Source organism: Talpa europaea, assembly GCF_964194135.1.
Source record: "Talpa europaea genome assembly, chromosome: 7".
Lineage (NCBI taxonomy): Eukaryota > Metazoa > Chordata > Mammalia > Eulipotyphla > Talpidae > Talpa > Talpa europaea.
Genome location: NC_140074.1, coordinates 91,336,749 through 91,364,444, shown reverse-complemented (window position 1 = coordinate 91,364,444; position 27,696 = coordinate 91,336,749). Strand labels below are relative to the sequence as shown.

Here is a 27,696-nt window from a genome sequence, read left to right as displayed (position 1 = left end):
CTTCTTCCTTCCTTTCCCCTCCCTCTTAATCTCAGAGCCCTCAGGAAGTTTGTGAAGTCTAGTAGTTTGAAAGTGTTTTATATCACTTCATTGTCTATTATATCAATGTCTAATATTTGGACTTGCTTTGCTGCAAATTTTTTATTGTTCTGACTTGCTTTGCTGCAAATATTTTTTTTCAAATTCCCTCCATTTTGTTGAAAATGGTTGCATTTAATCCTTTCTTGTGGCTGTATTGCATGGTGTGTATATACCACTCATCTTGATTGACTCGTCTGTTGAAGGAGATTTAGGTTGCTTCCATGTCTGAGCAGATGTAAATAACACTGCTGTGAATATTGTAGAATACAAGTATTAGTGAGAAATCCAACTTCATTCTTTTATTGATGGCTTCCCTATTTTCCCAGCATTATTTATGAAAGAGCCTGTCTTGCCCCCATTTTATGGTCATAGATGTTTTACCATAGATTAGGTGCTAGTATATGTGTGGGGTTTTTTCTGGAATTTTGATTCTGCTCCATTGGTCCATGTATCTATTTTGGTACCAATGCCATATTGTTTTTAAACACAAGCACCTTTGAAGCATGGAAGGCTATGTAGCAATGATGTCAGGGTGGCACAGGGAGAGAGAAATGAAGAAAATTTGATTTATGCCTGCATTATAAATTAGGAGGAAACACTGCTGTGATAACTGACTGCCCTGATGGAAAAAATGGGACTGACCTCTATATCCCATCATATTAAAAAGTTATTTCTGCCATTCATTTAGTTGTATTAATAATAACATAACATCACTATGCTATATAATGATTTTGTGATAAACGCAAAGGCAAAATTTCCAGGAGGAAGAGAATACTGCTTGAGTAGATAACTAATTTCTCTATAGAAGTAAGGTTCAAGTTAAAGATCATTCTATTAGAAAACCTGGAAGAAAGGATAATGTGAGCTATTCAGGTAGGTAACTCAGGGGGAAGAAAATAGAACTATAGCAACTCAGATCCAGGAAATCAGAACTGGAGAGAAACAGTGACACTCACTGGTGGCCTGAAGTATTTGGAGAGTGAGATGTGGGCTTAGATAGTGACACTGCTCTCTATGGGTTTCAGATATTCATGGGGAATGTCCAGTTGCTCATTCCGGGCCATGATCTCTCTTTCCAGGTTGTCCAGATCTCTCTGAAGTTGTTTTAAAACAAGCCTGGACTCAGGGTCTGAGAAATATTCCTCTTTGTGATGCTCCAGAGGGACCTGAAGCAGAAAAGATAAATTAACTTCTAGTCCCCAAACATAGGGACCCAAAGTCCAGCCCATCACCCTAATGGCTCCCCACCAATCAGCCAATTACCAGTGCCCCTAGCGTTCTGGGGTCTCCTCTTACCGTGCCTGGCTGTGGCTGGTTCAGGAGCTGGGCCAAGGTGTACTGAACACAGCCCTGCCAGACATCAGGTAGTGAGCCCATCACTGTGGCCATCGTCACATCTTCCTTGGAGGTAGGTGGGAGCATCCGCATTGAGCACAGAGTATTAGGGATACAGGCACGCCAGTCAAACCGGGTGAGAAAGAAGATGGATTCCTCAGAAACTGATGCAGGACTCTAGCCCCCACCTCCCTCTCCTTAGTATCCCCAGCCCAGATACTTGCCCTCCGAGCCCAGGCTTCCAGTTGCCCATACCTGGCCCTGGCTGATGGCCGAGTGCTGGGCGGTGTGCATGAAGATACACATGGTAAAGAAATGGCAGAGCTGACCCCAAGACTGGCAGGAGACGGGGAACCCTAGAAGAAATGATCAAGTTTAACAACAACTCCAAAGCATATATGGAAATAAATGCTGCTGCCTGAGATGTCCGTGTGTTATAAGTACTGAGGGTTTGTTTAAAAAGTATTGAACGACTGTAGGCAGGTGCTATCTAGGCACTGGGGCAATATTGGTGAACAAAATACACAAAGACTTCTAGTTTCTTTTCGTTTTGATTCTAAAAGGCAAGAAAGAAAATAAATAGGACAACTAAGTAAAATCACATGGTATATGAGATAGTGATAAGAATAGAAATAAAGCAGGGAGTGGGGATAGAAGTCAGGGACAGAGGGCTGATAATTCAGTCAAGGGTCAGGGAAGCTGCAGGGACACTGGTCTAGGAGGCAGGTGGTGAGTGAGTGAGAGCACAGGCTATGGCATCAGCCTTGGGACCCATCCTGGCTCAGCTGCTACCCCGCTGTGTTACCTAGGGCCAGTTACTAAGTCTCTCTGAGTCTCTATATATTCCTCTGAAAATCAAGATAATAATAGAGCATCAAGGGGATGCTCTATTAAAAACCCTTCAGCACACTATAGCATGATTATTATGGTAGATGGCGAGCGGGGGTATCTGAGAGACAGTTGGTCAATAACTGGTTTTCAAAAGTGATAGAAAAATCACAATCAGAAAGAAAAGCAGACAAGGGCCTCCCCTGGTGGCTCTTGGTTGAGCGCTGGGCTGCGAAACTGCCCGCAGCCTCTGCAGCACCAGTTCGATCCCCGGCAGCAGGCAAGGGCCCCACATGGCACGAGAGACCTCTCCTGCTGTGCCCGCTGCTCCCCTCAGCAGTGTACTTCGGTCCTTCTGCCTGTTCTGCTCCCCGCTCTGGCTCTGGTGAATTCTCTCACCCTCCCGCGCTTCTGACTGTACCCAGTACTTGTATAAATGAATAAATAAATAAATCTTTAAAAAAAAAAAGAAAACAAAAGAAAAGCAGACAAGACACAAACGCAAACAACCGGGAAGAGAAATGGACAAAAGACTTTAACAGGTGCCCCACCAAAGAGGATAGCCACCGCCACTAAATCTATGAAAATGTACTCAGAGCACTAGTCCTCGGGAGACCACAACTTGAACTCACAGTGTGATAACATATTCACCAATGGGCTAAAGTGAAAATGAAGAACCATCTTGTTCATCTATTTGAGAAGATGTGGAGCAACTCTTAGGATCCTCTACGGGAAGGAGAGCGTTTTGAAAAACGATTAGTAACTACTAAGCCCGCACATGCAGATATCCTACAACCCATCAATTCCTCCTCTGATGCACACACAGTGAGGTTTCCAGCAGCCAGGATATTAATAGCCTCCAACTACAAATAACACAAATGCCTAGCAATAGCAAAAAGGAAAAAATTCAGTGTTTATCATCACAAAATGGAATCATATACAATGAGAATAAAAAGCTGCATGTTACATAGAACAATGGCACCGGTAAATTTGAAACATTGTTGAGAGACTGAAACTGAATGTTCAAAGTAGCTAAAGTAGAGACATCAGTGAATGTTCAAAGTAGCTAAAACTAACCTACACAGAATGAAGTCAGGATGATGGTTACTCTGGATGGGGAAGATTGGAGTAGAATATAAGGGGCACTCTGGAGAGCTGATAATGTTCTGTTTCTTTTTTATTATGTGCATCTATATACCTGATAGTGCATTAATCCATGATGAAAAGATGATGTGGACCTGGATCCTTGAAAAAGAATATTCCTGCTCCAGACAAGCTGTCTTAGAGTGCTCTTCAAGTTCCAGAATCAAGAACTGCAAAATGTAGATCATTCTGCATCATACTTCAATAAAGTGAAGATTAGGTAGGGGGGAAATATTGCACAGCACTTGGACTTCAAATTAAATCATATGTGCTTCAAAACACCTTGAATCAGCTGACAGTAATCAGCACCCATACAGGGATGCACCACTGAATCCTGATCTATTTAATGCCTGGAGGGTTCTGACTTGGTAAATTTCTGTCTTTGACAATTTATCTTTAAGATAATTCCTTCTGACAACTTGAGCTTTCAAATTAATCCAACTTTCTGACAGTGTCTCCTGCAGGAGAATTCATTCAGGTCTCATAGCAGTTGCATTCAGAAGCCAGTTTCCAGCTTGCCAACCGCAATATTAAGAGTCGTTCTTTCACAAGAATGACTTCACACCACATTCTTGCCCTCAAACCACACAATCCCAAATCCTAAAACTGAAAGGACTTCAGGGACCATGTAGCAACCCAAACAGATAATGAGTCTTCTCATTTTAAGTTACTGCTTTGGAACATCTGTTTCTTGAACTGAGAGCTAAGTATACACTCTGATGCCTTAGGAAAAATTCAAGTTGTATATCTGTGATTTGCAACATTAACTTTTCTCCAGGTTTGTTTAATCGCAACAAAATTTTCACCCTCCCCAAATGTGGCTTAGAATGCTGAGGTATGCCTTCCCATTCCCAGACAGTGGTTTCAGGTCTGGGTTATAAGGCAGGAAAAGAGAAGTCATAGACTCTGGTTGGAGTCAGAAGAAAGTAGGATCAGCTAGCACGTTCCACTCAATTTGCAGGTGGGTTGGGACTCAGCGAGTTTAATGGCCCGCGGGGCCCTCTCTGTGACTCGCCTGTTGCACAAGCTGATCACAGAGGGGAGGTAGTTTTTGCAGCAAGGGGTCTGTAATCACAACAATCTTATGTTGATCGGCTTACACATGCTTCAACACTATCACTGTCCTTCTATCACTTGGGTGACTATTAAATCTACTTTAGGGATAAGGCTATTAAAAATCAAAGAGATGAAATGGCTTTCACGAGGTCCCAAGTTGGGAAAAGGAATTCTTAGCTCCTTTGTTGAGGGTGCTAAGAAAATGATAACAGAAAACCATGAGAAAGATCCATGAATTCTGAACCCTGAGTAATGAGAGGCTAAAGCTCATGAACAACCGTGTATTATCAGTGCTCTAATGTGGATATTTCACAAGAAGCAAGTAAGTGAGCAGAAGGAGCATCTTTTGGAGCATGGGAGACTGAGAGCCAGAACTGGGGAGCAGTACAGGAATTTTGGTCCTAGCAGGGCTGGTGAGGGGGTGTTGGATGGATCCCTCAAAGGAAGGCTCCACTCTGTGACAGGGGCCAGGCTTATGGAGGAGCCAGGAATCCTCAGGGCTGGCAACAGTAACTCCAAGCTAATGCTTATAGTTTGCACAGAAGAGGATGGGATTCAGAGCACTGGTGTGAAGAGTAAAGGGACATTAGCTGAAGGACCATCACAACAGGCCAGACTGGCCGTGTGTGCTTCAGGGAGGGGCAGGAAGCTCAGATTTGCTCAGGGAGGGCTAGTTCATCCTGACAGATGAACACATGAGTGGGGGAACCAGAGACAGTGGTGAGATCCTAGAAAGGAAGGCACTTTGGCCAAAGAAACTGAGTCCCAAGGACCAGGGCACTGAGTTTGTGTTTGAGTCGAAACACATAGAGCACTCAGATTGCATCTGGAAACGACTTGCACTGTGGCGCGTGTGCAGTGTGCCTGGACTTTCTGTGTGTGCTAGACAGTAGCAGCCGGGGGGGGGGGCGGAGGGGGAGAACCAGGGTGGGTCATCATGGCTTTGTTGGGAATAATCCCCCCATTTTTAACCTTCAATAACAAAGTAGACAGCAACGAGGAGAGTCTATGAGGCCTAGCAAGGACTGAGCAGATTCCTTGTGGGCTGCAGTTGGGGCTTGTGTTCCATGCAATGGTTGACCAGGGGTATCTGTGACTGGTGGTTGGATGGAATTGGGGCTGTAGTCTGGCTGGAAGCAAGAACTGGAAAGAAAACCTGCCTGGCCGTGGCTCTGGCCTTATCGGGCCCCATGCAGAGGCAGGTTAGGCAAGCAGTGGCAGGGGGTGGGGGATGGAAGGAAAGGTTGCCAGCCAGGGTCTGGGAGGAGGACAACCTTTGGATATCAAGAATTGTCCTAGGAGGTTGGAATGGGATCCACATTTTTCATATATGGAGAGGAGGGTGTGGGGAAAGGTTGGGGTCATGTCCCCAGAAGGGCAGAGCTGAAACGGGCTCTGAGCAGTCTTTGAGGCGCTCCCAACTCTGGGAAGGGGTCCTACCCCAGTCCTGGGTCTGGCACAGCTCCACCTCAGTGATCTCCTGACACCAGAGCTGCAGCTCAGGGTCCCCTCTCACGATATCGTCCCCAGGGTAGAAGAGACGGCTGATCCCCTCGACGTATCTGTCCAGAGGAGGGCGTGAGCCTCGGAGAGCCGGAGACCGCAGCCTCCCACCTCTGCTCCTTTCCTGGGCCTCTGCCCAACTGATTCTCACTATTAGAACCCAGATCTTACAAAATTCTAGCTCTTTCTGAACACTAGTACAGAGGGGAGGGAAGTGTATGCCACCTATTTTAAGAATTCTGTACACTTGGCTTATCATCATCCTTCCCAAAGAAATCCTAATTCCACAGCTGCCGTGGCTTATTCACCCACAGCTAACCGGCCTGCACTTCCACCCCAGTCCTCCTGCTTTCTGGCCCTACCCACTGACTCCTCGCTTGTCCCCATCCCCAGGACCGAATCTCAGCTCTTCTGTCTGGACCCTGCAGTTTTCATGTTCATTTTGCCCTGTACTGACCTCAGCCCAGAGCCCCGCTCGCCCTCCCCCCAGGCCTCTCCATTGCTCAGCCCCACTCTCACCCACCGGGCAATGATCTCCCAGAGGTGTAAAGCATCGTGGGCATAGAGAGCACTTGGGACTCCCAGCAGGCCCCGGTCAGCCAGGTTATCAGGAGGACAGAGGGAGCAGTAGGTTAGCTGAGCCAAGGCCCGACGGAGCAGCTGCACATGGCCTCCTCCACCTGTGCTCACTGTCTGTGTCAAGAGAGACGAGCGGTCTTGAGGGGAGAACACGGGCATAGTATATAAGGGTTCAGGTGTGGGCTTTTCACATTTAAAGACATGGGTATAAGGTGGGGGGACTCATGGGTTTTAAGGACAATCACACAGGCTGGTCTGGGATCTTGAAAGTAGCAGGAGGTCATACATAACTGGGTGATTAAGCAGCCCCACACCCCATTCCCTCCTTACCTTATCAAATACACCTCCATCTGAAACGAGTGTTGTCTGTGCCCCGGTGTTGATTTCCATGGTGTAGCAGATGTGCGGGATCAGGAGCTGGATGGAAGAGATGGTGGGGGTGAGGGTTATGGAGGCCATGCTTGGGCCCTTCGATGTGTGTGTTTGGGGGGGGTGTCTTCTCTCCCCTAAGTGCTTCCCTTCCTGCCAGGCTGCTCTCCTGCTTCTCTGCCCACTCACTCTCATGCTCTCCGAGGCTCCCCTCTCACTCAAGTGCTGGAGCCAGACCCACCAGGATTTCACTCAACACTCACTTTGAAACTTGACTTGACACTTTGACACTTGATGTAATAAACTTAGACACTGAGATGAGGTTATGGTCATACTTATATATGTGATGTATGAAGAGTGTTTAGTACAGTGCCTGGCACACAGAAGTCCTCAAATAGTTGTTATCACTTCCTTTGTTATTTCCACCTTGACTATTCCTTTAAGAATCAGCTATTTAGGGCCTCCCTGGTGGTGCAAGGGGTTAAGCACTGCACTATGAAGCAATCCACAGCCTCTGCAGCATGAGTTCAATCCCAGCTGGCCTGGGAGAAACCCACATGGTGAGGCAGAACTCTCCTGTCTTGGCCGCTGCTCCCCTTAGCAGTGTATTTCAGTCAGTCTGGCTGTTCTGTTCCCTGCTCTGTCTCTGTTGTATCCTCTCACCCCCGCATCTTTGGCCTGTACCCCAGCTCTTGTGTGCATAAATAAATAAATCTTAAAAATTAAAAAAAAAAAAGAATCAGCTGTTTAGGGCCTCCCTGGTGGCACAGGGGTCAAAGACAGCTCTATCAAGCTATTGCCAGCCACTGTAGCCTAGTTGATCCCCATCAGGCCAGGGAGCAACCCACATGGCACAGCAGCGTATTTCAGTAGATCCACCTGTTCTGCTCCTCACTGTCTCTGGTGAATCCTCTCACCCTCCCTCCCCTCATCTCTGGTCTACACCCCAGTTCTCTTATACATAAATAAATAAATCTTTTTTTAAAAAAGAACTGTTTAACATTTGATTTTTTAAAATAACTTTTCTATCATATTGTAGGGTAAGGAAAAGGTATCAGGCTTTTCTGCCCTCCCACCATTAGGATCGATGAGGGAACCCTTTGGTCCTGAATGCATGCCTGATGGTGGGCACCTGAAGTGGGTACACCTGGGCTGAGAGACTGAGTTTATAAGGGCGGCATCATGGGGACTGCAGCAGAAGCCAAGAATGAACAGAAGCTGAGAGAAGAGAAGCAGAAAGAACGCCAGAGAGAGCCCAGATAGAGTGAAGATTTGCTGGGGGCTGGGAGGACTGCCAACCTCCTGGCCCCCCAGCACCCCTGCCTGCCATGTGCCTGGTAAATCTAAATAAAAGACCTGCAAAAGCCACTGAGGACTCTGACTCCTGCTTTACCCGGTCTGCTGGGTCAGAAAACCTGCACTGTGTCCTGTCCTGCCACTACACATATACATTCTAATAGTTTAAATTAGCCTTCTTATTCATTTTTGATGCTGGTCCTGCTACCTCTAGTCATTTTACTCTTGCATTTTCTTTCTTTCTTTTTTTATTTTGGGGCTGGAGGTGGTCGAGGATAGGTACCTGCTATCAGAATTAAAGGAGTCATATTGATCTGTCCTCTTTAGTAGCAGAGGGGCTGTGTCAGATCCTACCACCCTGTTAGACACCCTCTCTCCTGCTTCCCTTAGGGTTATAAAAGGTCATCTGATCCTCGCACGCATTTCCTTTTGTCTGTGACCATATTGTTTTGATTCCATGATGAGTTGCAGGGTTTATGCAGTTTTGGTATTTATATGAATCACTGATGCGGGACAGAAGGAAAGGGCCCAAATGATACCACTGATACCAAGATATCATGTCTGAAATGTCAGCAAGTTCATGAAAGATGCTGAGTGGCATAGAAAGCCCCAAATCCACATGAGGAGAGACCATACCAGAGGACAAAGAAGCAGGAATAAGATCTAATTTTCTTTCTTTCTTTTTTTTTTTTTTTTTGTGGGACTGTAGGGTAAGGAAAGATGTCAGGCTTTTCTGCTCTCCTGCAATCAGGATAGATGATGGATCCCTGCGGTCCTGAATGCATGCCTGATGGCGGGCACCTGGAATAGGGTGTGGGCATAGGTAGATGGGATTCACCTGGGCTGAGACTGGGCTTTTAAGGGCGGCATCATGGGGACGCCAACAGAAGCCAAAAGAGAAGCCGAGAGAGAAGCAAGAAAAGCAGAAGCTGAGAGAAGGCCAGAAAGCCCAGAGTGAAGACCTGCTGGGGGCTGGGAGGCCTGCTAGCCTCCTGGCCCCCCAGCACCCCTGCCTGCCATATGCCTGGTGAACACCAGTAAAAAACCTGCAAAAAACCACTGAGGACTCTGACTCCTCCTTCACCCGGTCTGCATGGGATCAGAAAACCTGCACTGTGTCCATTCCGGCCCATTACAGGGACCCTCGCCGGGGAACGAACCAGCACTGCAGCCTCTCAGCCCAGTGCTCAACTGCTGCACCACTAGGGGAGGCCCAAGATCTAATCTTCTTAACGCTGTCAGCCTGTGTCACAGAGCTGTTATCCGTTGTCAACTCTGCTATGGGGAGCCTGCCGTTCCCATTTAGAGATGAGGACTCTGAACATGTCTGGGAAGTCCTGAAGCCGGGATTTAGGATTCAAACCTAGAAGTCTCAATCCAAAGCCTACACAGTTGACTATAATTATGAAATGCATGGGCTTTGCCCTCTCAGTTGTTGTAATAACAACCCAGCTGTTTGCCATGAGATAAAGTTGTAGGATGAATGCAGAGAGGTGGTGGGGGCTGAATTAGTAAAGGGATTTTGAAGATAAAAGTAGGCTTAACCATTCAGGTAGACAGAAGGTGAAAGTTAACCAGATCCAAAGAGGGACCATGATGATTAATGACAGGTCTTGGAGAGGAGTGGTGGGGGGGGTCCCCCAAAAGAAATACAACTCAGATTTTCTATTTAAGTACTCACTTACCTATCTTGCTAACTCTTCAAATTTCATCTACTTTAAACTGAACATCTCAACTGGAACTCCAGAGTGGCCTCTCCCAGCTACACTATTTCAAACAATTATTCTGGTTCACAAGATTTCAGCATTTTTGCTTCTTTTGCTGTATGTAAAATGTCTTCAGAATTTTGAAGATATTTTTAAAGCAAGCACTGACCACTAGTCTACCAAGCCATACTGGATCCCTGCCGCGGACCAGCACAGCAGTGAACGATGAGGCCGTCTCAGGGTTGAGAGACTGCGCAGGGTGGTCAGGGATTCGGCTAAAGAAATGACAAACAGACACACTTCAAGAGAGAGTGTAAATCTGAGTGCGATTTTATTTAAGTTAGTTGCCAGTATATATATGTTTCCAAAAGCACAGAACAGTGAATGGATTTAGCTTATCACTGAGTGATTTACCTCATTCCTAAGTAGATAGACCATTAGTTTTGTTTTTAAACTATATGATCGCATTTTTTGTTTTACTAACTACTTTTTTCACCTAAACTATATTTTAATTATTACAGGGTTTAGTAACGTTTCATTTGAGTCAGCCTTGTGTTAAGGATTTCATATGATTTTTTAATTAACAACAAATGACCTTTATAGAAGAAAGAAGGAAGTTTAGAAAGACAATAAAGGGATAAAGTTTGTAATTCTAGAAAGACGAGATAAGGTTTTTTAGCTCCTGGTGGTCTAATCCTTTGATAAGCTTCTGTCTTATCTATGTCTTCAGGGAACTTTGCTGTACTTCCCCTGCTTCAGGGAGTTTTGCTGTTCTCCCCCTGCACGCAGGACCTAGGGACCTTGGCGAAAGCCATTAGCCCTAAAGGTCACTGCAGGGGGAGGTGCAGCAGATCCCTGTTCATAAAATCCCAGAATTTCTGGATCACTACGCCAGCTTGTTAGTGGCTCTGTGGCCCATGGTTGTGACAGCAGCTTAGACCCCTGACAGTTCTCTCTACTCTTGCATCTGGCATGTGGCAGCTACTACTTCCCCCCATGGCAAAATGTTTGCATTTTCCTTTATAGTCCTCTAGCCACCATGTAATGCACAGTCTTGGAAGAGCTTAAATAACTTGCTGGACTGTTCTCTGTATCCTTTATCTTCTACTTTATGACTCCCAACTTGTGGTGGAACAGTCTCCATCAATAATACAGAGCTTACTGCTTTCTCTCTTGATTTCAAGCTCCATCTCCACATATCATTCTCTGGCTGTATCTTATTTGTACTATTTCTTTTCTTTTCTTTTTTTTTTAAGATTTATTTATTTATTTATGCAAGCAGTGGGTACAGTCAGAAGCGCAGGAGGGTGAGAGAATTCACCAGAGCCAGAGCAGGGAGCAGAGCAGGCAGAAGTGTTGTAGAGCAGCCCCGATACAAAACGGGGTGCCTGACTGTGGGTCCTCACCCGCGCGCTTAAAAGGACTTATCAATGCTCTACTGCAGGCACACGTGAAAGGTTAATAAAAGGTTTATTTACAAGGGAAGGAGAAATGAGGAAATGTACAGCTCTGGGAGAAAAGCGGGAGACAAAGTTTTAAATGAGTCCTACCCGATCCGCCGATCAGGAATCCCAAAATGGCGCTCTGAGAGCTGCCGCCAGCCAGGAGCGGTGAAGCCGGGAGGCGAGCGATCGCGAGCCAGAGAGAGCCCAAGGCCCACGTGTTTGGTTTTTTATATCCAACCTGGCTGCCCAACTCCACCCTCAGGTCCCGGCCACCCTCCCCTTGGTGGTGATGGGATTTGTCTTCCCCAATGTCCTGATGGTTTTAGTCTGGAGTGGGGGTGGAGTCCACAAAGCCTGTATGGGATTAACTCAGGACATCACTTCCCCCTAACAATTCTCCCCTTTCACTTTTTGCCACCATTTCCATGGTGATGAAGATCAAACATATGGATGCTGGGATACAGTCTCAGATGAAAGTTTTCCAGGGTTCCAGTCTGAAAGAAAACGAATCCCTCCAGGTATTGTCCATTGTGGAAAGCAAAAGTCCTCCATTCCTGGAAAAACAGTTCCTCAGTCCCAGCCGAAAGAAAACATCTGGAGGCATTAGCCAGAACAAGACAGCAGATATGTCAAAATCACAGGAAAAAAAATGTTAAAATGGTTCAACTTATGCAAAAATGAATTCTCTCAACCTTGATCCCAAACTTTAACAGCATAGCAAAAGTTTGCAATTAAGTCTACTTTTAAACCATTTTGCCTATTTTTGCATAAAATCCCAGGGCAGAATAACTAAGCAGCAATTTTAGCTGGCTTTGTTGAAATACTCCATATAGGATCAGAGCGAACCATTGGCATCCGGTCGATGTAGGCTTCAGGTACAAAGTTAGTCTTATCAGACTCCACCTGGGCTTTCCTCTTCTCGAGGGTACCAGGGCATTTTCGTTGGCCGGGTTGTCCAGTCCTGCCAATGGAGGCAAGCTTCCTCACCTTCTTTGGAGGTCTCTGGAACCCTACAAACAAGGCAAACAGGTTCTCCTCTTGGTTCAGCTCTGTTTCAACTTTCTGGAAGAACTCCACACAAAGCCACACAATGAAACTTATGACCAATTTTTTTCAGTTTAAACAAAATCCCTATGGAAGTTATACAAAAACAGACTCTGAGATAAGTAGTAAAAGATTACTACCACTATTTTTACGCTGTGTTGGTATCAAGGGGAGAGAAAATGCAAACACAAGTTAGCTTTGTTGGAAAAAAAAATTGCAACCTTTCTGCAGATCCTGGTTACTCAAAACAAAACAAAACAAAACAAAACAAAAACTTTGTGGATTCAGGACACAATGCATAAAAAATTTCCAGTATTATGTCAAAGAAACCTTAGTAAATGTCAGGTGTATTTCCAGGTCTATTCAGTCCTTTGTAGGAAAGTTTTTCACTCTCAACAGTTCCATCAATAGGAATCTGTTGAGACCTTTTCTCCCTATATTACCAGATACAATTTCTGTAGGTGTGAAACAATTGAATTAGACAATATTACAAGGTGACAATCACCATTGACAATTTACATACATACCAGATACTACTGTTAACATTTTGTACATACCAAAGTTTTACCATTTCCTCAAGTGACAATGCTTCCCTTCCAGTGTTACTTCATTAGGTAAAAGCCAAATAGAACAAATTCATCTAATGCCTTTCCAGGAGGAAAGGCAGAAACTTTGTGGAGTGTCTCAGGAGCTCTACTGAGGTTCCACAAAATTTCCTTGCATCAGCCAAATGACAGGCTACCAAATTTGTACTTGAATTTTGATTTCTGGGAAGCTTTGCCATAAATATCAGAAAATTAACAGAAACAACAATATTCAATGTCTATGAAGGCACCGGCTTAGTTCAGTAGCACAATGTTGACAATCAAACCATAACCTTTAGTTTTTCTCATAACTGGAGACTCTTTTTTTTTTTCTACGTCTATGGGCACCACATATACCAATTTTTCAACCTCTCTAGGCCAAGACAGACACAAGGACATACAGACATACAACATATAGACAAAGACAGTTTTTTTTTTTTTTTTAGTTATGCCACGTGGAATATGTTAGGTAACTGCAGTTTTACTCCATAGGCTCAGAAAAAAAAATGTCAAAGTCCAAAAAAATGTGGAGTGTTGCTGGCAGAAAAATTTCCAGTTGTCATCCTACAAACCTAAGACTTTGGAAATAGGAAGGAAAAGTTTTGTTAATCACAAGAGTTACATGACCTTGTTTATCACCTTAGGGTTTTCAGTGTTGAAGACTTTTTATTAGAAATCAATCCTGGGGTATTCTGTACAGCAACTGAAAGAATAAAAGTTAACTTTTAAGCAAAAGGAGTCATCTCTTGTTAGCCACCAAGCAGGCACTCCTTGGGTTTCCTGGAATAGAACCTGAAAAAGCAAAATCAAAATATCAGTAATTAACTTTCAATTAAAAGGAGTCATCTCCTTACTTCTGTTAGCCACTCTGGGACAGAAGCTGAAAGAGCAGATTAAACATCTAAGCACAGATTACACCTCCCCCACACTAGGGAGGGACAGCAACAACACAGGTATGAAAACCTGGTACAGTTATATGATGCACCCTAAAGAGTGCTTTCCATAACAGACCTTCCTCAGTAGGAAGCAGAAACTTAGAATCTTGTCTTACGCCAGCAATTGAACAAATCCACGATTCAAAATGGCAAACATGCCCAAAACAAATTGTGTAGACAAAACTCACAGCAGCAAATCCTTTCAGACTCAGACAAAATCTTGTTAATTTTTCTGATCCAGACTTTGCAAAAATTCAAGTTATCTCCAAGAATCCATCAAGGCTACCAGTAATTACCAGTTACTGCTTAAGGCTACTCTTTACTTAACACCCAGGCATACATTTGCTAATTTAAACACCACTACTCCACAATTGGCTTGCAAAATCCATCAGGCAGAGAGCAGGAAGTAGCCAAAGACAAAGCAACATACCACTGAAGAAACATTATTGCCTTTAGAAATGCTAATGAGACAGCAGAGATTGCAAAAAGAAAGAAAAAAAAAGTTCCAAAGTCCTAGCAACAAGAAGAGCACACCAAGTGGCCTCAGACGCCATCTTTGATCTGGCCACATGGTCCAATGTACTGCCTAATCTTTTGAGTAAAACTGGCACAGAACAATTTCCACAAATTAAAATCTCTTAGCAAGTCACTACAAACAAATTACATACAGACACACAGATCTTCACAAAGCCCAAGCCAGTTTTTCAACAGCAAATCGACATATGAAACAAACACACCGGAGAAACCAAAAATCACATTTGCGCTTATGGTAGCCAGTGCCATAGGGAAGCCCAGTTTCCCCATGGGGCTGACTAACCACGGATGGCTCTATCCTAAATCACGTTGGATGCCAAATCTGTTATAGGACAGGGAGAGGGGCAGCCCAAAACCCCGCAAACCTGCCTATTCTAAATGGGTTCTGCCATCCGCCGCATCAACACAAAACATAGGAGACTTTAATGAAAAGGAACTTTAATAAAACTAGGAAACAATACAGGTAAGGCAAAGAGTCTAGTTTCTAAATGAAGCACCCAAAGTTACCCGTCCCCTCGTGGGTAAAAGTCCATCCATATGGGATCGGCCCAGAACAAGGCCCCAAAGCCTGCTACAAGTCTAAAGCATCTTCCAGTGGGGACCCACAGAAAAGGGTCACAAACAACCGGACAAGCCCGGAAGGAAAAGAGCAAAATCAACATTAAGATAAAAGCTGCCATGGTCACCTCCCCACGGGTCTCACCCACATCTGTGTCACCCAGTCCACGACCAAGACAAGCACAGTTTCTTTACGTGTCTCTAGGCTCCAAACGCCTCCTCCAGGTCTCCTTCTGGCCCCATCCTGCTCCTTCCTCAGTCTCCTCTGCAGCTTCTCCTCTTCCTGCTCAGCTCCACCCTCCCTTGGGTGGGGCAGGAACCTCCCCCTTTCCTGGGGACCACCCTGTTACAATCCCCCCTTTTAATTTTTATTCCACCATATCTATGGTGGCACAATCTCAGGGTGTAGTCTTAGGAGACAGTCTTTTTTAGGATTACAATGTGTGTAAGAGAAGCAACAATTAGTCAGCAGCAGGGTGGTCCCCAGGAAAGGGGGAGGTTCCTGCCCCACCCAAGGGAGGGTGGAGCTGAGCAGGAAGAGGAGAAGCTGCAGAGGAGACTGAGGAAGGAGCAGGATGGGGCCAGAAGGAGACCTGGAGGAGGCGCTTGGAGCCTAGAGACACGTAAAGAAACTGTGCTTGTCTTTTGGTCGTGGACTGGGTGACACAGATGTGGGTGAGACCCGTGGGGAGGTGACCATGGCAGCTTTTATCTTAATGTTGATTTTGCTCTTTTCCTTCCGGGCTTGTCCGGTTGTTTGTGACCCTTTTCTGTGGGTCCCCACTGGAAGATGCTTTAGACTTGTAGCAGGCTTTGGGGCCTTGTTCTGGGCCGATCCCATATGGATGGACTTTTACCCACGAGGGGACGGGTAACTTTGGGTGCTTCATTTAGAAACTAGACTCTTTGCCTTACCTGTATTGTTTCCTAGTTTTATTAAAGTTCCTTTTCATTAAAGTCTCCTATGTTTTGTGTTGATGCGGCGGATGGCAGAACCCATTTAGAATAGGCAGGTTTGCGGGGTTTTGGGCTGCCCCTCTCCCTGTCCTATAACAGAAGGACCGAAGCACACTACTAAAAACAACGACGGGCGGCAGGAGAGGTCTGCGCACCATGTGGGACCCTCCTCCGGTGGCCAGGGAGCAGCCAGGGTGTGGGACCCTCCTCCGGTGGCCGGGGAGCAGCCAGGGATCGAACCGGCGCTGCAGAGGCTGTGGGCAGCTTTGCAACCCAGAGCTTAACCGCTGCGCCACCGGGGAGGCACTATTTGTACTATTTCTATTCCAGCTATTCAGTAAATCTCTTAAATTAGAATCAATATCAAATTATATTCCTTTATACCCCAGAGTCATTGCTAGAGAATTTCAGAGCAGCCTCAGGGTATGTGCTCATTAAGTGCTAAGTTACTTGACTTAACAGGAGAGATGGGAACTCTCTGTGTTATTTCTGAAAACTGAATCTATAATTAGCTCAACACAAAGGTAAAGACACATGGAAATAAAAGCACAAAGTTCAAGGTCCTGAAACAATCATCCATCTCACCTGTTCTTTTCTACTCACAAACTGTTACAAATATTCTTTGCTGCAAGAACATGGATGCCTACTGAATTAGCAGAAACTGCGTTTACATGTTCCCAGTCATATGGCTTTGGCTTTTAAAATCCTAGACAGCTACTGAATTGTTTCTTCTCTCTGAGGTCTGAGAACGCTGGACCGGGAGGGTAGAAGATGTACCTTGAAGACGGGTTGCAGCCCCAGGAGGCATCTCGTGGTGGCGACAGCAATGACCTCAGCCAGCAGATGAGTGTCCAGCAGATGATACTGGAGTTCATGCGGATGAAAATCTGAATTTCAGACCCAGCACTTTGCCAGGAGCCAAGCAAGTGGGGGATGTGAGGGCAGGAACAGTGCTGGGGTGGGGAGACTAGGGCTGGGAGGCTGGATCTGTAAGAAAGAGTAATTAAACACTCCTTGATCTCTCATCATATGTAAGATACTGTGCTCAGCATTCTGGGGGGGACAGAGATGGCCAAGTAAATGTACTGCCTTCCAGGGGGCTATAACTTAGTTGGAAGATCAAGGACCTCAGTAGCTGTGGCACCTGCCAGTGCTCTGGTGGTTGCCCTCAATGCAGGAGTCAGAAGCAGGGGTTTAAAAAGGAAGCCTTAACAATGCTTTGGAAAAAAACATGACAGAATCTGAGCTATGGTGGGGGAAGGTGTGAAAAAAAGAGATGAGAGTGAAAAATTGATAATATGGGTCAACTGAGAACAGTAGGCGAGAAAAATTGGTAAATCTATGGGAGAAAAGATGTTTAAGAAAGAAGGAAGGCTCAACAAATCTAAAGGTCACAAAAAGGCTAGTAGCATTGGGGGCCTCCCTGGTGGTGCAAGGGGTTAAGAGCAGCACTATGAAGCCATCTGCAGGCACTGCAGCATGAGTGCAATCCCTGACCAGGGAGCTACCCATATGGTACAGCAGACTTCTCCTGTCTCACTGTTAGGGGGAAAAGGATGTCCCAAAGCAAATTCCATATAGGCTTTGTGGACTCCACCCCCACCCCAGATCAAAGCCAAAGACACTGGGAACTCCAAATCCCATCACCACCAAAGGGAAGGTGGCTGGGACCTGAGGGTGGGGTTAAGCAGCCAGGTGGATACAAAAGGCAGACACGTGGGCTTTGGGGGAATCCCCATTTTGGCTCTCCGCCAGCTCGCAGCATCCGGCCAGCTCTGAGAGTGACTTTGGGTTTCCAAGTCGTTGGATCGGGTAGGACTCATTAAAGACTTTATTTCCCTATTTTCTCCCTGAGTTGTATATTTTCCTTATTTCTTTTTCTCTTGTAAATAAACCTTTTATTAACCCTTTTGCGTGTGTCTGTAGTAGAGTATTCATAAGTCCCTTTAAAGCGCGCGGGTGAGGACCCACAGCCAGGAACCCGTTTAATATCGGGGTTGCTCTATAACATCACCCGCTGCTCCCCTCAGCAGTGTATTTCGGTAGATCTGCCTGTTCTGCTCCCCACTCTGTCTCTGGTGAATCCTCTCACCCCTCACACCTCTGGCCTGTACCCCAGTTCTTGTATGCATAAATAAATCTTTAAAAAAAAACAAACAAAGGTCGAGTAGCATTAAGATGAGAGCTGGCAGAGGCCAGCCTCTCTTCTCCACAGGTTATTCCAGCTGAGCAGAAGTGAAGGGTGCTTGGAGACAAGGTCAGATCTCATTGAGTGACCTGGGAGTGACACTGAGCGACATAGAACATGAGTTAACTCTCTTAGTTTCTGGGAAAAGGTTGGGGTGGACAGAGGACAGTGGTGGCAGGGGCACGCCCAGGGCACCCCACCTGGGTGGCCATGGGTAGCAGCTTCCCATCACGTTCCATCTTCAGCAGGACGAGGAGGGCAGCCAGGTACTGCTTCTCTTCTCGGATCACGTTGGTTGGAATTCCATCAAGCAGGATGAAGTCAGCCTCAAACAGGGAGCCTTGCTGGGGAAGGAGAAGTGTATGTACAGTTTGAGGTCATGTTATAGGACAGGGAGAGGGGCAGCCCAAACCCCGCAAACCTGCCTGTTCTAAATGGGTTTTGCCATCCGCCGCGTCAACACAAAACATAGGAGACTTTAATGGGAAGGAACTTTAATAAAACTAGGAAACAATACAGGAAAGGCAAAGAGTCTGGTTTCTAAGTGAAGCACCCAAAGTTACCCGTCCCCTCGTGGGTAAAAGTCCATCCAAATGGGATTGGCCCAGAGCAAGGCCCCAAAGCCTGCCACAAGTCTAAAGCATCTTCCAGTGGGGACCCACAGAAAAGGGTCACAAACAACCGGACAAGCCCGGAAGGAAAAGAGCAAAATCAACATCAAGATAAAAGCTGCCATTGTCACCTCCCCACGGGTCTCACCCACATCTGTGTCACCCAGTCCACGACCAAAAGACAAGCGCGGTTTCTTCATGTGTCTCTAGGCTCCATGCGCCTCCTCCAGGTCTCCTTCTGGCTCCATCCTGCTTCCTTCCTCAGTCTCTTCTGCAGCTTCTTCTCTTCCTGCTCAGCTCCACCCTCCCTTGGGTGGGGTAGGGAACCTCCCCCTTTCCTGGGGACCACCCTGTTACAGTCAGAGTCGACCTCCAGAGGGTCAGGGCAAAGACACTGAGTCTAGTTTCTCACCATATCCCCAGTCTCAGATCATGTCATATCCTTGACATGAACCAGGAAAGCACCCTGAGCATTTAGCCCAAGTCCTCTCATTTTATTTGAGGAAAGAGGCAAAATGGGTGCAATCTGCCCCAGAGATTGTAATTCACTCTGACAGTGGCAGCTTTAAGATCATACTGCCCAATCCACTCTGCATCACAGACATGCTAAGCAACCCCCTCGTGGAGAGTCCAGGCCTCTTTCTCCATCAGACCCAAATTTCTTGTTGCCTGTCTGGCCTCCCACCACCAATCTCCTAGTTTCCCCTCTATACTTTATCATGTCTAGAGCTTTCCAGCTACAGCAGCCTCCCTTCCCTGACTTATCAGCCTCCCTGCATAGGGTCTCCTCCCCACATACAAGGAGAGAGCAAGGCAAGGGGGGGGGTACCTGGAGTTCTTTCTCTAACTGAGTCCAAAGTTCCTCCATCCCAGGGGGCAGCACCAGCCTGGAGGGCAGAGAGGTGGAGCATCTCAACATCATATGGTTGGCACCATTGAGCAACTGGTAGCTAAAAAGCTCATCATCCTGCCAGCGCTGACGCACCTTCTCTGTGGGGTTGGGTTGGGGTATGATACAGGAGATTAACACTGATATCCTCTCCTCCAGACTAAATCCCCTGGATTTAGTAACATGGTCATCCCACACCCAGCCCATCTCTTCATTTTTAAGACCTCTGTGACTCATCAGACAGAATAAGTTCTTTGTTGACAGGGAGTGTTGAGGACCATGGAAAGTGAAAGAGGGGTCTTTAAAAGGGACCATCCATGGTGTTAAGGAAAATGGGAGCAACCACTGACCAGCCAGGGCACTTTTCCACTAGGGAAGATCTGATCAAAATCCACCAGCCAGTTCCAGGAGCTCAGGAGGGTGTAAAGATGTTTGATGACAATCTCCATAATCCTAAAATAGATATCAAGGATAAAACCATCAATTTACCAAATCCTACCCATTTCTGAATTCACTCTGGTCGTCCTCTGACCATTTCCTTACCCAGCATTCCTGAAATGTTCAAAGTCCAGCCTTTTCTCCTCGTGGAACCTCATATTTGGAGGTACCTCATCTAGAGAGCCTGCAGCTATTGCCAGGGGTAACCCTTCCTTCCAGGTGGCCCAGCTAGGAGAGAGGGACAGTTAATAGAGAGTAGAAGCCAGTGATGAAAGAAGTTGTCAGAGAAGGGGGTAACAATTGGGAGGGAGGTTTATGGGGGCTGGGTCACCGGTAGGTCTGTTGTCTTTCCTCCAGTTCCTTCTCTCAGTGCTTCTGGAACACATCCCAGGTGTTTCCTGCCAGGCGGGCTTGAGAGACATAAAAGGGATTGATGCTACTGCTTTACCCAATCTCACGCCACCCCCTGGCTTCGTCCACTCTCCTATTTCCTAATTTCACTGCATCATACTCTTTTGACTTTTCTCTGCCTCTCCCGATTAATCCCCTGGTCATTTATTTCATCTGTGTCCACCCTCTTTTCTTGATCTTCCAATCTCAGATCTTATATTTGTCCCAAGACAAAAATAACCATGTTTGACACCTTTGCTTAAGCCTGAACCCAAATCTCTATGTCCCTATTCTTCATTATTTATGAATTTTATTCTTAATCACCTGAAATGAACACACCTATCCTACATCATCACGTATCACCTGTTAATCTCATCTGCCCCAATCTTCTCCCGCCCACACCTTCACCTGTCTTCCAAAAGAACATATTTCAAGTTCAATGCACCACACCCCTCTTCTCCCCACTGCCACCCTCATCCTTCTTTGGGAGATGTGCTATGGTGCCTTTCTCTGATGCATCCTCTCACCGAAACCGCAGGAAAAGGGTTCTTAGTGCTCCCTTTAAGTGGCTCCCTCTCACCTAGTCTCAACATCACATACATTGTTTCTTTTTTTTAAGATTTATTTATTTATACAAGAACTGGGGTACAGGCCAGAGGCACAGGAGGGAGAGAGGATTCACCAGAGACAGAGCGGGGAGCAGAACAGGCAGACGGACCCAAAGCACTGCTGAGGGGAGCAGCAGGTGAGTCAGGAGAGGTCTGCCGCGCCATGTGGGTATCTCCCTGGGCGGCCAGGAATCGATCCCGCACTGCAGAGGCTGCAGACAGCTTCACAGCACTGCCTTCAACCCACTGTGCCACCGGGGAGGCCCACATACACTGTTTCTTAACCTGACAGGGTTGCTGCCCTCCTCGGTAATTATACTTGCTCGCCCCTCCAAAACTACCTGTTTCCATTCTTACCTGTCCTTGCCCTCAAGTGTCTCCTCTACTTAATTCTAAGGTAACAGAGTCTACATTTCGTTCCTTCCACCGCCAGCCCTGTGCTCCCTGTGAGGACTCACAGCTGTCTCCCATGCTTTTCCAACTTTTCAGCCCTCACAATCATGTTTCCCTCACTGTCTCCTAAACGGGGCGCCCACCGCCTCCTATCCCCGTGCTCCCCTCCCCTTTCCCTGCCTTCCCTTGTTCCCCTTCATGGAGACACCTTTCTACTTTTACTCTGGTTCGTCAGTTTTCCATCAGTGTGCCCCTCTCTGTCCTCACCTTCTTGGAAGAGGCACCCTCGGATCACTTACTCTGTGTTCTTCTTACCGCCCATCTTGTCCTGTGGAAATCAGGGACCATACCTTTTTCGTGCCCTTCACGCGTCCTGCGATCTCAAAACGTATTGTCTAGAGATCACCATGTTTTAGTTCCCCCTGACTTTGCTCACCCCTATTCCGCTACCCGCTGAGCCCCAGCAGATCCCGAGGCCTGGCGCCGGCCTCCTCGCCCCGCCCCGCCCCGCCCCTCACCGGTGCCCTCGGGCAGGCTCAGCACGTCCTCGCCCTGCACCCAGCGGTAGCACGGGAAGGCGGCCTCGGCGCTGTCTCCCGGGCCCCGCACGGTGATGCGGTCGCAGAACCACGCGTCGTCCACCAGGGAGTGGTGTTTGCGCAGCTTCACGAACTGCAGCGGCCCCAGGTCCTCGGCGACGTGGCGCTCGAACTCCTCCACCTGGGGGCGCGGAAGCCGGCGGTGAGCCTCCGGGGCAGGAGGGGCGTCCGGCCGGGGCTGGGGGCTGGGCTGAGGGGTGGCGTGGCGCCGGGGCGCGGCGGGCCGCTCTGGGGCGTCTCGCTTGGCCAGGTGCCCCGAGACGGCTCCCCGCGTCCGCTCCTCGGGACCCCGCGCGGCGAGGCCGAGCGAGCGGGGCGCGGACCGCAGGTGCCGAAGGGCCGGGCGCGCATCGCCACGACCGTCCATCCTCCGCCGACAGCTGTCGCCGCGTCCGCGCTCCCCGAGGCGCGTCCCGTTTACCCCGGACCCTGCGCTGTCACGGCCTCGGGCGCCCTTGGGAGGGGGAGGCTGAGAGGACCAGGGTCGGGGCAGGGGCGGCGGGGGAGGGTTGGGTCCCGCCCGGCCTCTGCCCCGGGAGCCCAAGTCGCCGGCGGGGACCGCCGGGGCGGCCAGGCGGCGCCGTTTCTTGCCTGGCCCCCAGCCCTCGCCGGCCCCCAGGGCGGAAGCCCCCCGTCGCGAGCCCCTCCCGACCGGGCTGGGGCTCCCGGCTCCCGCCCGCTGACCTGGCCCCGCGCCGGCCGCAGCTGCAGCTCCAGCTCCGCCTCCCCGCGCGCCCCGACGAGCCACAGCTGCACGCGGTTGTGGGACCCCGAGTAGAGCGAGGCCCCGGTGGCCACGCGGATGCGGTAGCGGCCCACGGTGCTCAGAAACTTGCCGGCCCAGGCGTCGGTGTTTCTTCAACATACCGGACAGACGCTGGGCGGCCAGCTCTTGGCGTTGTCTCTAGGACTAGACAAAAGCTTAAAAATGAAGGTTTCTGCGTGCCCACCCACTATATAAGATTTGAGGTGCTCCTGGGGCCCCACCTTAGACAAATCCCAACCCGTGACTGGCCCTATAAAGTCAAAATGGATTATGAATTGAATTATGAATAGGGGGATTGGGTGGACTGGGGTGGGAGAAGGTTGTGAGGTGATGGTCTGTGTTCATTCTCTTGCTAATCATTCCAGAACATATTTGCATATTAGATTATGTTGTACACTTTCAATATATACAATTGTATTTGTTATTTGCCCCTCAATAAAGTGGGCAGGGGCAGAATCATTTGCTCATTAGGGGCCATAATTACTTAGGTCTTGGGGTAAGGATTGGCAGGAGACTTGCTTTTCACTATAAATCTTTTGCACTATTTGAATTTTTTGCCATGAGAAAAAAAAATACAGAAAAATCCCTTCAGTTATAAACAATGAGTGAATGAATGAATGCCAGGTAAGACAGAGACATGGAAGTCATTTTGACTTTAAGGAGAACATGCTCAGAAAAAAACAAACAAACAAAACAGCCCTAGGGGTTCTAATGCAGCAATATAAAGCTACACCAATGGAGGACTTTTCTTTAAAATACAATAGATTTGAGTGTATTTGGATGACAAAGAACTAGAGAGAGAAACATTGAAGATCTAGGATACAGAAGACATACCTGAAGAAGGGACAATATGGGGCCTCCCTGGGGGCATAGGCAGTTGAGCGCAGTGCTGTGAGGCTGTCCGCAGCCTTTGCAGCATGAATTCCATCCAGGCAGGCCAGGGAGCTACCCACATGGCACCTCAGCCTTCTGTCTCGCCTGCTGCTCCCCTCAGCAATGTATTTCAGTCATTCTGCCTGTTCTGTTCCCCACTCTGTCTCTGGTGAATCCTCTCACGTTCCCACACATCTGGCCTGTCCCCCAGTTCTTATATGCATGCATAAATACATCTTTTTAAAAAGAAAAAAGAAGGGACAATATGACAGGGTGGGATGAATTCAAAGCGTATGTCTTGTGCTGGTCTTGGATGAGGAGAGTGGACAGGAGGCAGAGAGTGGGGATGAAGGCAGATGAGAGGAAAATAGAAAATTCTGTTTAGGGATATTGAGGAGGTCCCATCTATGGTGGGATGAATTGTGCCCTCCCAAATTCATACGCTAAAATCCCAACCCCCCAGTATCTTAGAATGTGATTGTATTTGGAGATGGGGCCTTGAAATATATAATTAAGGTAAGGGCCTGCTGGTGGCACAGCGGTTGAGCGCTGGGCTGTGAAGCTGTCTGCAGCTTCTGCAGCGCCAGTTCGATCCCCGACTGCCCAGCGAGGGTCCCATATGGCGCTCAGACCTCTCCTGCCACCCGCTGCTCCCCTCAGCAGTGTATTTTGTCAGTCTGCCTGTTCTGCTCCCCACTCTGGCTCTGGTGGATTCTCTCACCCTCCTGCGCTTCTGACTGTACCCAGTGCTTGTATAAAATAAATAAATAAATCTTAAAAAAAAAAAAAGAAAAGAAAAAAGAAGAAAATATACATATGAAGGTAAAATGAGGTCATCCTGGCAGGCCCTAATCCATTTTGACTGGACTCCTCATAGGTCACACTCATGCACAATAAAAGATCATGTAAAGAATTTGGGAAAAGGTGGTCATCTCCAAGCCAAGAAGAGTGCTCCTCACTAGAAACCAAGTCTATCAACATCATGATCTTGCATTTCTAGCCTCCAGAACTGTGGGGAGACAAGCTTCTGTTAGTGAGCCACCCAGTGTGTGGTCCTTAGCTATGCCAGCCTGAGCTGACTAATATGCCATCTGACAGTTTCTGTGTTCACCCCACCCCTCTCCCCAGCCACTGACATCAGCTTATCTCTCCTTCTCTGTGTCCCAGGTATCACATTCCTGGATCTATTTTTCACTGCTAGACCAAAGGGCAGGGCCATGCTGTCCCAGCCCATCTTGCACAACCAAAGCTCATCTGGATGTGTGGCTCATCTGATAAAGACTGCCCAGTCTCTGTGGCCTCTGGTTACACTGAAGCAGGAAGTTGCTAGGTCTGCTGCTTGGAGTCTGTCACTTAGATTCTGCGGCTTCCTGGGGCATGCTGTTTGCCCTTAGTAGTAGCTAAGGTTACCTTGACCCCCCTCCCAAACAATAAAGAAAGTCTATAATAGATGGGGTGACAAGTTTCCGCAAACAAACTATATCAAACCAGCTTCTCAACCTTATTCATTACCTGACAACTGGTGCTGATCTTTCTCTTCCCTGATGATCCAAACCTAAAAGTTATCCCAGAATGCTATTGCTCAGACCGTTACACAGCAGAGTTTTTTTGAAGGTTGGGAGTGGCTGGGATGAGAAATTGCATCATCCTCTAACCAGCAGGGGCCGTATCACTTACTATAAGACAGTCTCTTCTTAAATGTTTTTTCTCTGTTGCTCTGTTCTTTTTATTATTCCCAACATCCCACACTGGACTCACAGTAACCCCCAAGCATCATTTTGCTCAGGTCTCTCACCTTCCTTCTCTCTTTATTCTTGCTCACTCTCAATGCTGCGCACTCCCCAGTCCTACTTCAGTTGTTAATGGAAACTCAAAACTCATCTCATGTTAGAGAAATTCAGTTATTTTTGATCAGCTATTGTTTTATTTATTTATTTAATGCGTAGAATAACTGGGTGCAGGCCAGCGGTGTGGGGGAGTGGGAGGATTCACCAGAGACAGAGTGGGGAGCAAAACCAGCAGATTGACTGAGATACCCTGCTGAGGGGAGCAGCAGGGTGAGAGAGGAGAGGTCTTCTGTGCCATGTGGGCAGCTTCCCTGCTAGGGATCAAACTCAGGTGATGGTGGTGATAGTGCTGAGACTTAACCCCTAGGCCACCAGGGAGTTCCAGCTATCGTTTCACTAGCACAGAGTAAAGGCAATGACTTGCATGTCCATGAATATGATTAATTCTTTGCAATAACCTCTTCCCCAGAAGTTCTAGGGATATGGCAGGAAGTAGAGATTTGTTCTTCAAAAGATATGGGTCAAACCCACTAACACTCTCGAAGGAAAGGTGGCTCTATCTCTTTTTCTGCTATCTCTTTTTTCTGTTTTCTCTCTCTCTTTCTCTGTTTAATTCTTACCAAAAAAAAAAATGCACTGAGGTAGATCTAATTGTCCCAGTTTTAGAAACAAAGACATGAAAGTTCAAATAAATGAAGCCATGTCCCCAAAGTCAGCACACACACAGGTGGGGCCTAATGAACACTCACTGGATTCATATCCTGAATGCTCTTCCTGACCCATGGGTGTTGCCTTCTGACCTCACTTCTCTCCTGAAACCTCTTTTAAAGCTACTTTATGACCTGTCGATTCTTAAATCCCAAGGTATTTTCTCAATGATTATAGTTGTCAAAATCGGTGATATGTTGGCTTTTTGTAACTTTTACCTGGGCTGCTGGGAGAGGTGCCCATTGTGGCTCATGACCTTGGGCCATTCCCTCTGTTCTCAGTGGAGACCCTTGGGAGTTAAATTGGTAGCAGCCAAGAGCACCATGGTTCTCAAGACCTCTCCAGGTGGCCACTGGGATCTCAGCCACACTACCAGATACCTCAGGAGTAGTAAAGAGATGCAGAAGTTAAAAACCTGATCAGCAAATACAATCCTTTCCATAGTTATTGAAACTTGGCTCTCCCCTTGTGAGATGTCTGTTTAAGTCCTTTTCTCTTTTTAAAAGTCTTTTGTCCATTTTTATATAGGGTAGCCTGCTTTTTTTTTATCTATTTGTAGAAATTCATCATTTATTTTAGCCTGAGAATTATTTTATTAAAGATGCCTTCTAAGATAGCATTTCATTGTCTTCTGACAGCCAGCATTTCATTAGGAAAAACACTATTTTATTACTGATGTCCCTTTGAAGGTAAGGAGGATTTTTTTCCTTGCTACTGTTAAGATTTTTCTCCTTGTTATTGGTTTGAGCAGTTTTATTATTATAAGAGGGTATTTTTTTTCTTTTCATTCTGTTTGGAGTTTGTAATGGTTAAGCTGTTGGTGATGAAGGGTTTTGGTTAATTCTCAGCCAAATCTGTTTTTTTTCTCTTTCTTCTTCTCACCTCCATCTTTTGGTTGGGACCTAAAAGGTCAAGTGGAAATTCAGTTCTTACAGGGACTGGAGGCCACCATCAGATGAGCTTAGTCCCCAGTTATATTGAGGACTGTTTTCTGAAGGAAGATGAATCTAGCTAGAAAACTAGACTAACTGACCTAAGCTAGACTTAACAGAATTCATTGGTCCAAATTATTTAATTCACCATGGCCTAAAATCAATAACATTTATCCTTTTGTTTATAATTGTCACCATTACACATGGTGACAAACCTATCACTTTTTAAGTGATGGCTTATTGGTTGTATTTATGTTGCTTTTAGATAATCCAAAAAGAGAAAGATGAATGACTATGTGCTGGAGAAAAAACATTAGATGATCACTGGGAGAAGCTTGGAGACAGTTTTGTGATTTTGAAGAAATGTGCTTCTAGGTGCCAAAAACAAATACCAAGGCTCTGTTGTTAGACTTCCTTGGAATGAGATGGGGCAAAAGATGAAGTGATGAGCTTGAAACTGGGATCCCAGTCTAAAAGAATGAGTGCATCTCCAGAATTAGGGATGCTTTCACACTATTTTTTTTACAGATGGTTGCTATGCTGCAAACTCCAGGGAACACA

At 46.8% G+C, this 27,696-nt stretch overlaps 1 protein-coding gene across 1 annotated transcript; it reads right to left on the bottom strand.

Moving 5' to 3' along the window:
- Positions 1–1,073: 1,073 nt before the first annotated feature.
- LOC311173810 (polyunsaturated fatty acid lipoxygenase ALOX12-like) lies at positions 1,074–26,456 on the bottom strand (the record flags this gene model as incomplete). The annotated part of the gene is given in 17 exon segments (XM_084237906.1): positions 1,074–1,247; positions 1,378–1,572; positions 1,672–1,772; positions 5,884–6,005; positions 6,470–6,639; positions 6,856–6,942; positions 16,731–16,847; positions 16,851–16,940; positions 18,342–18,485; positions 19,582–19,742; positions 19,988–20,094; positions 20,185–20,307; positions 20,411–20,445; positions 20,449–20,489; positions 21,989–22,190; positions 22,754–22,925; positions 26,422–26,456. Coding segments are annotated over 17 exon segments (2,076 nt in total).
- Positions 26,457–27,696: the final 1,240 nt, after the last annotated feature.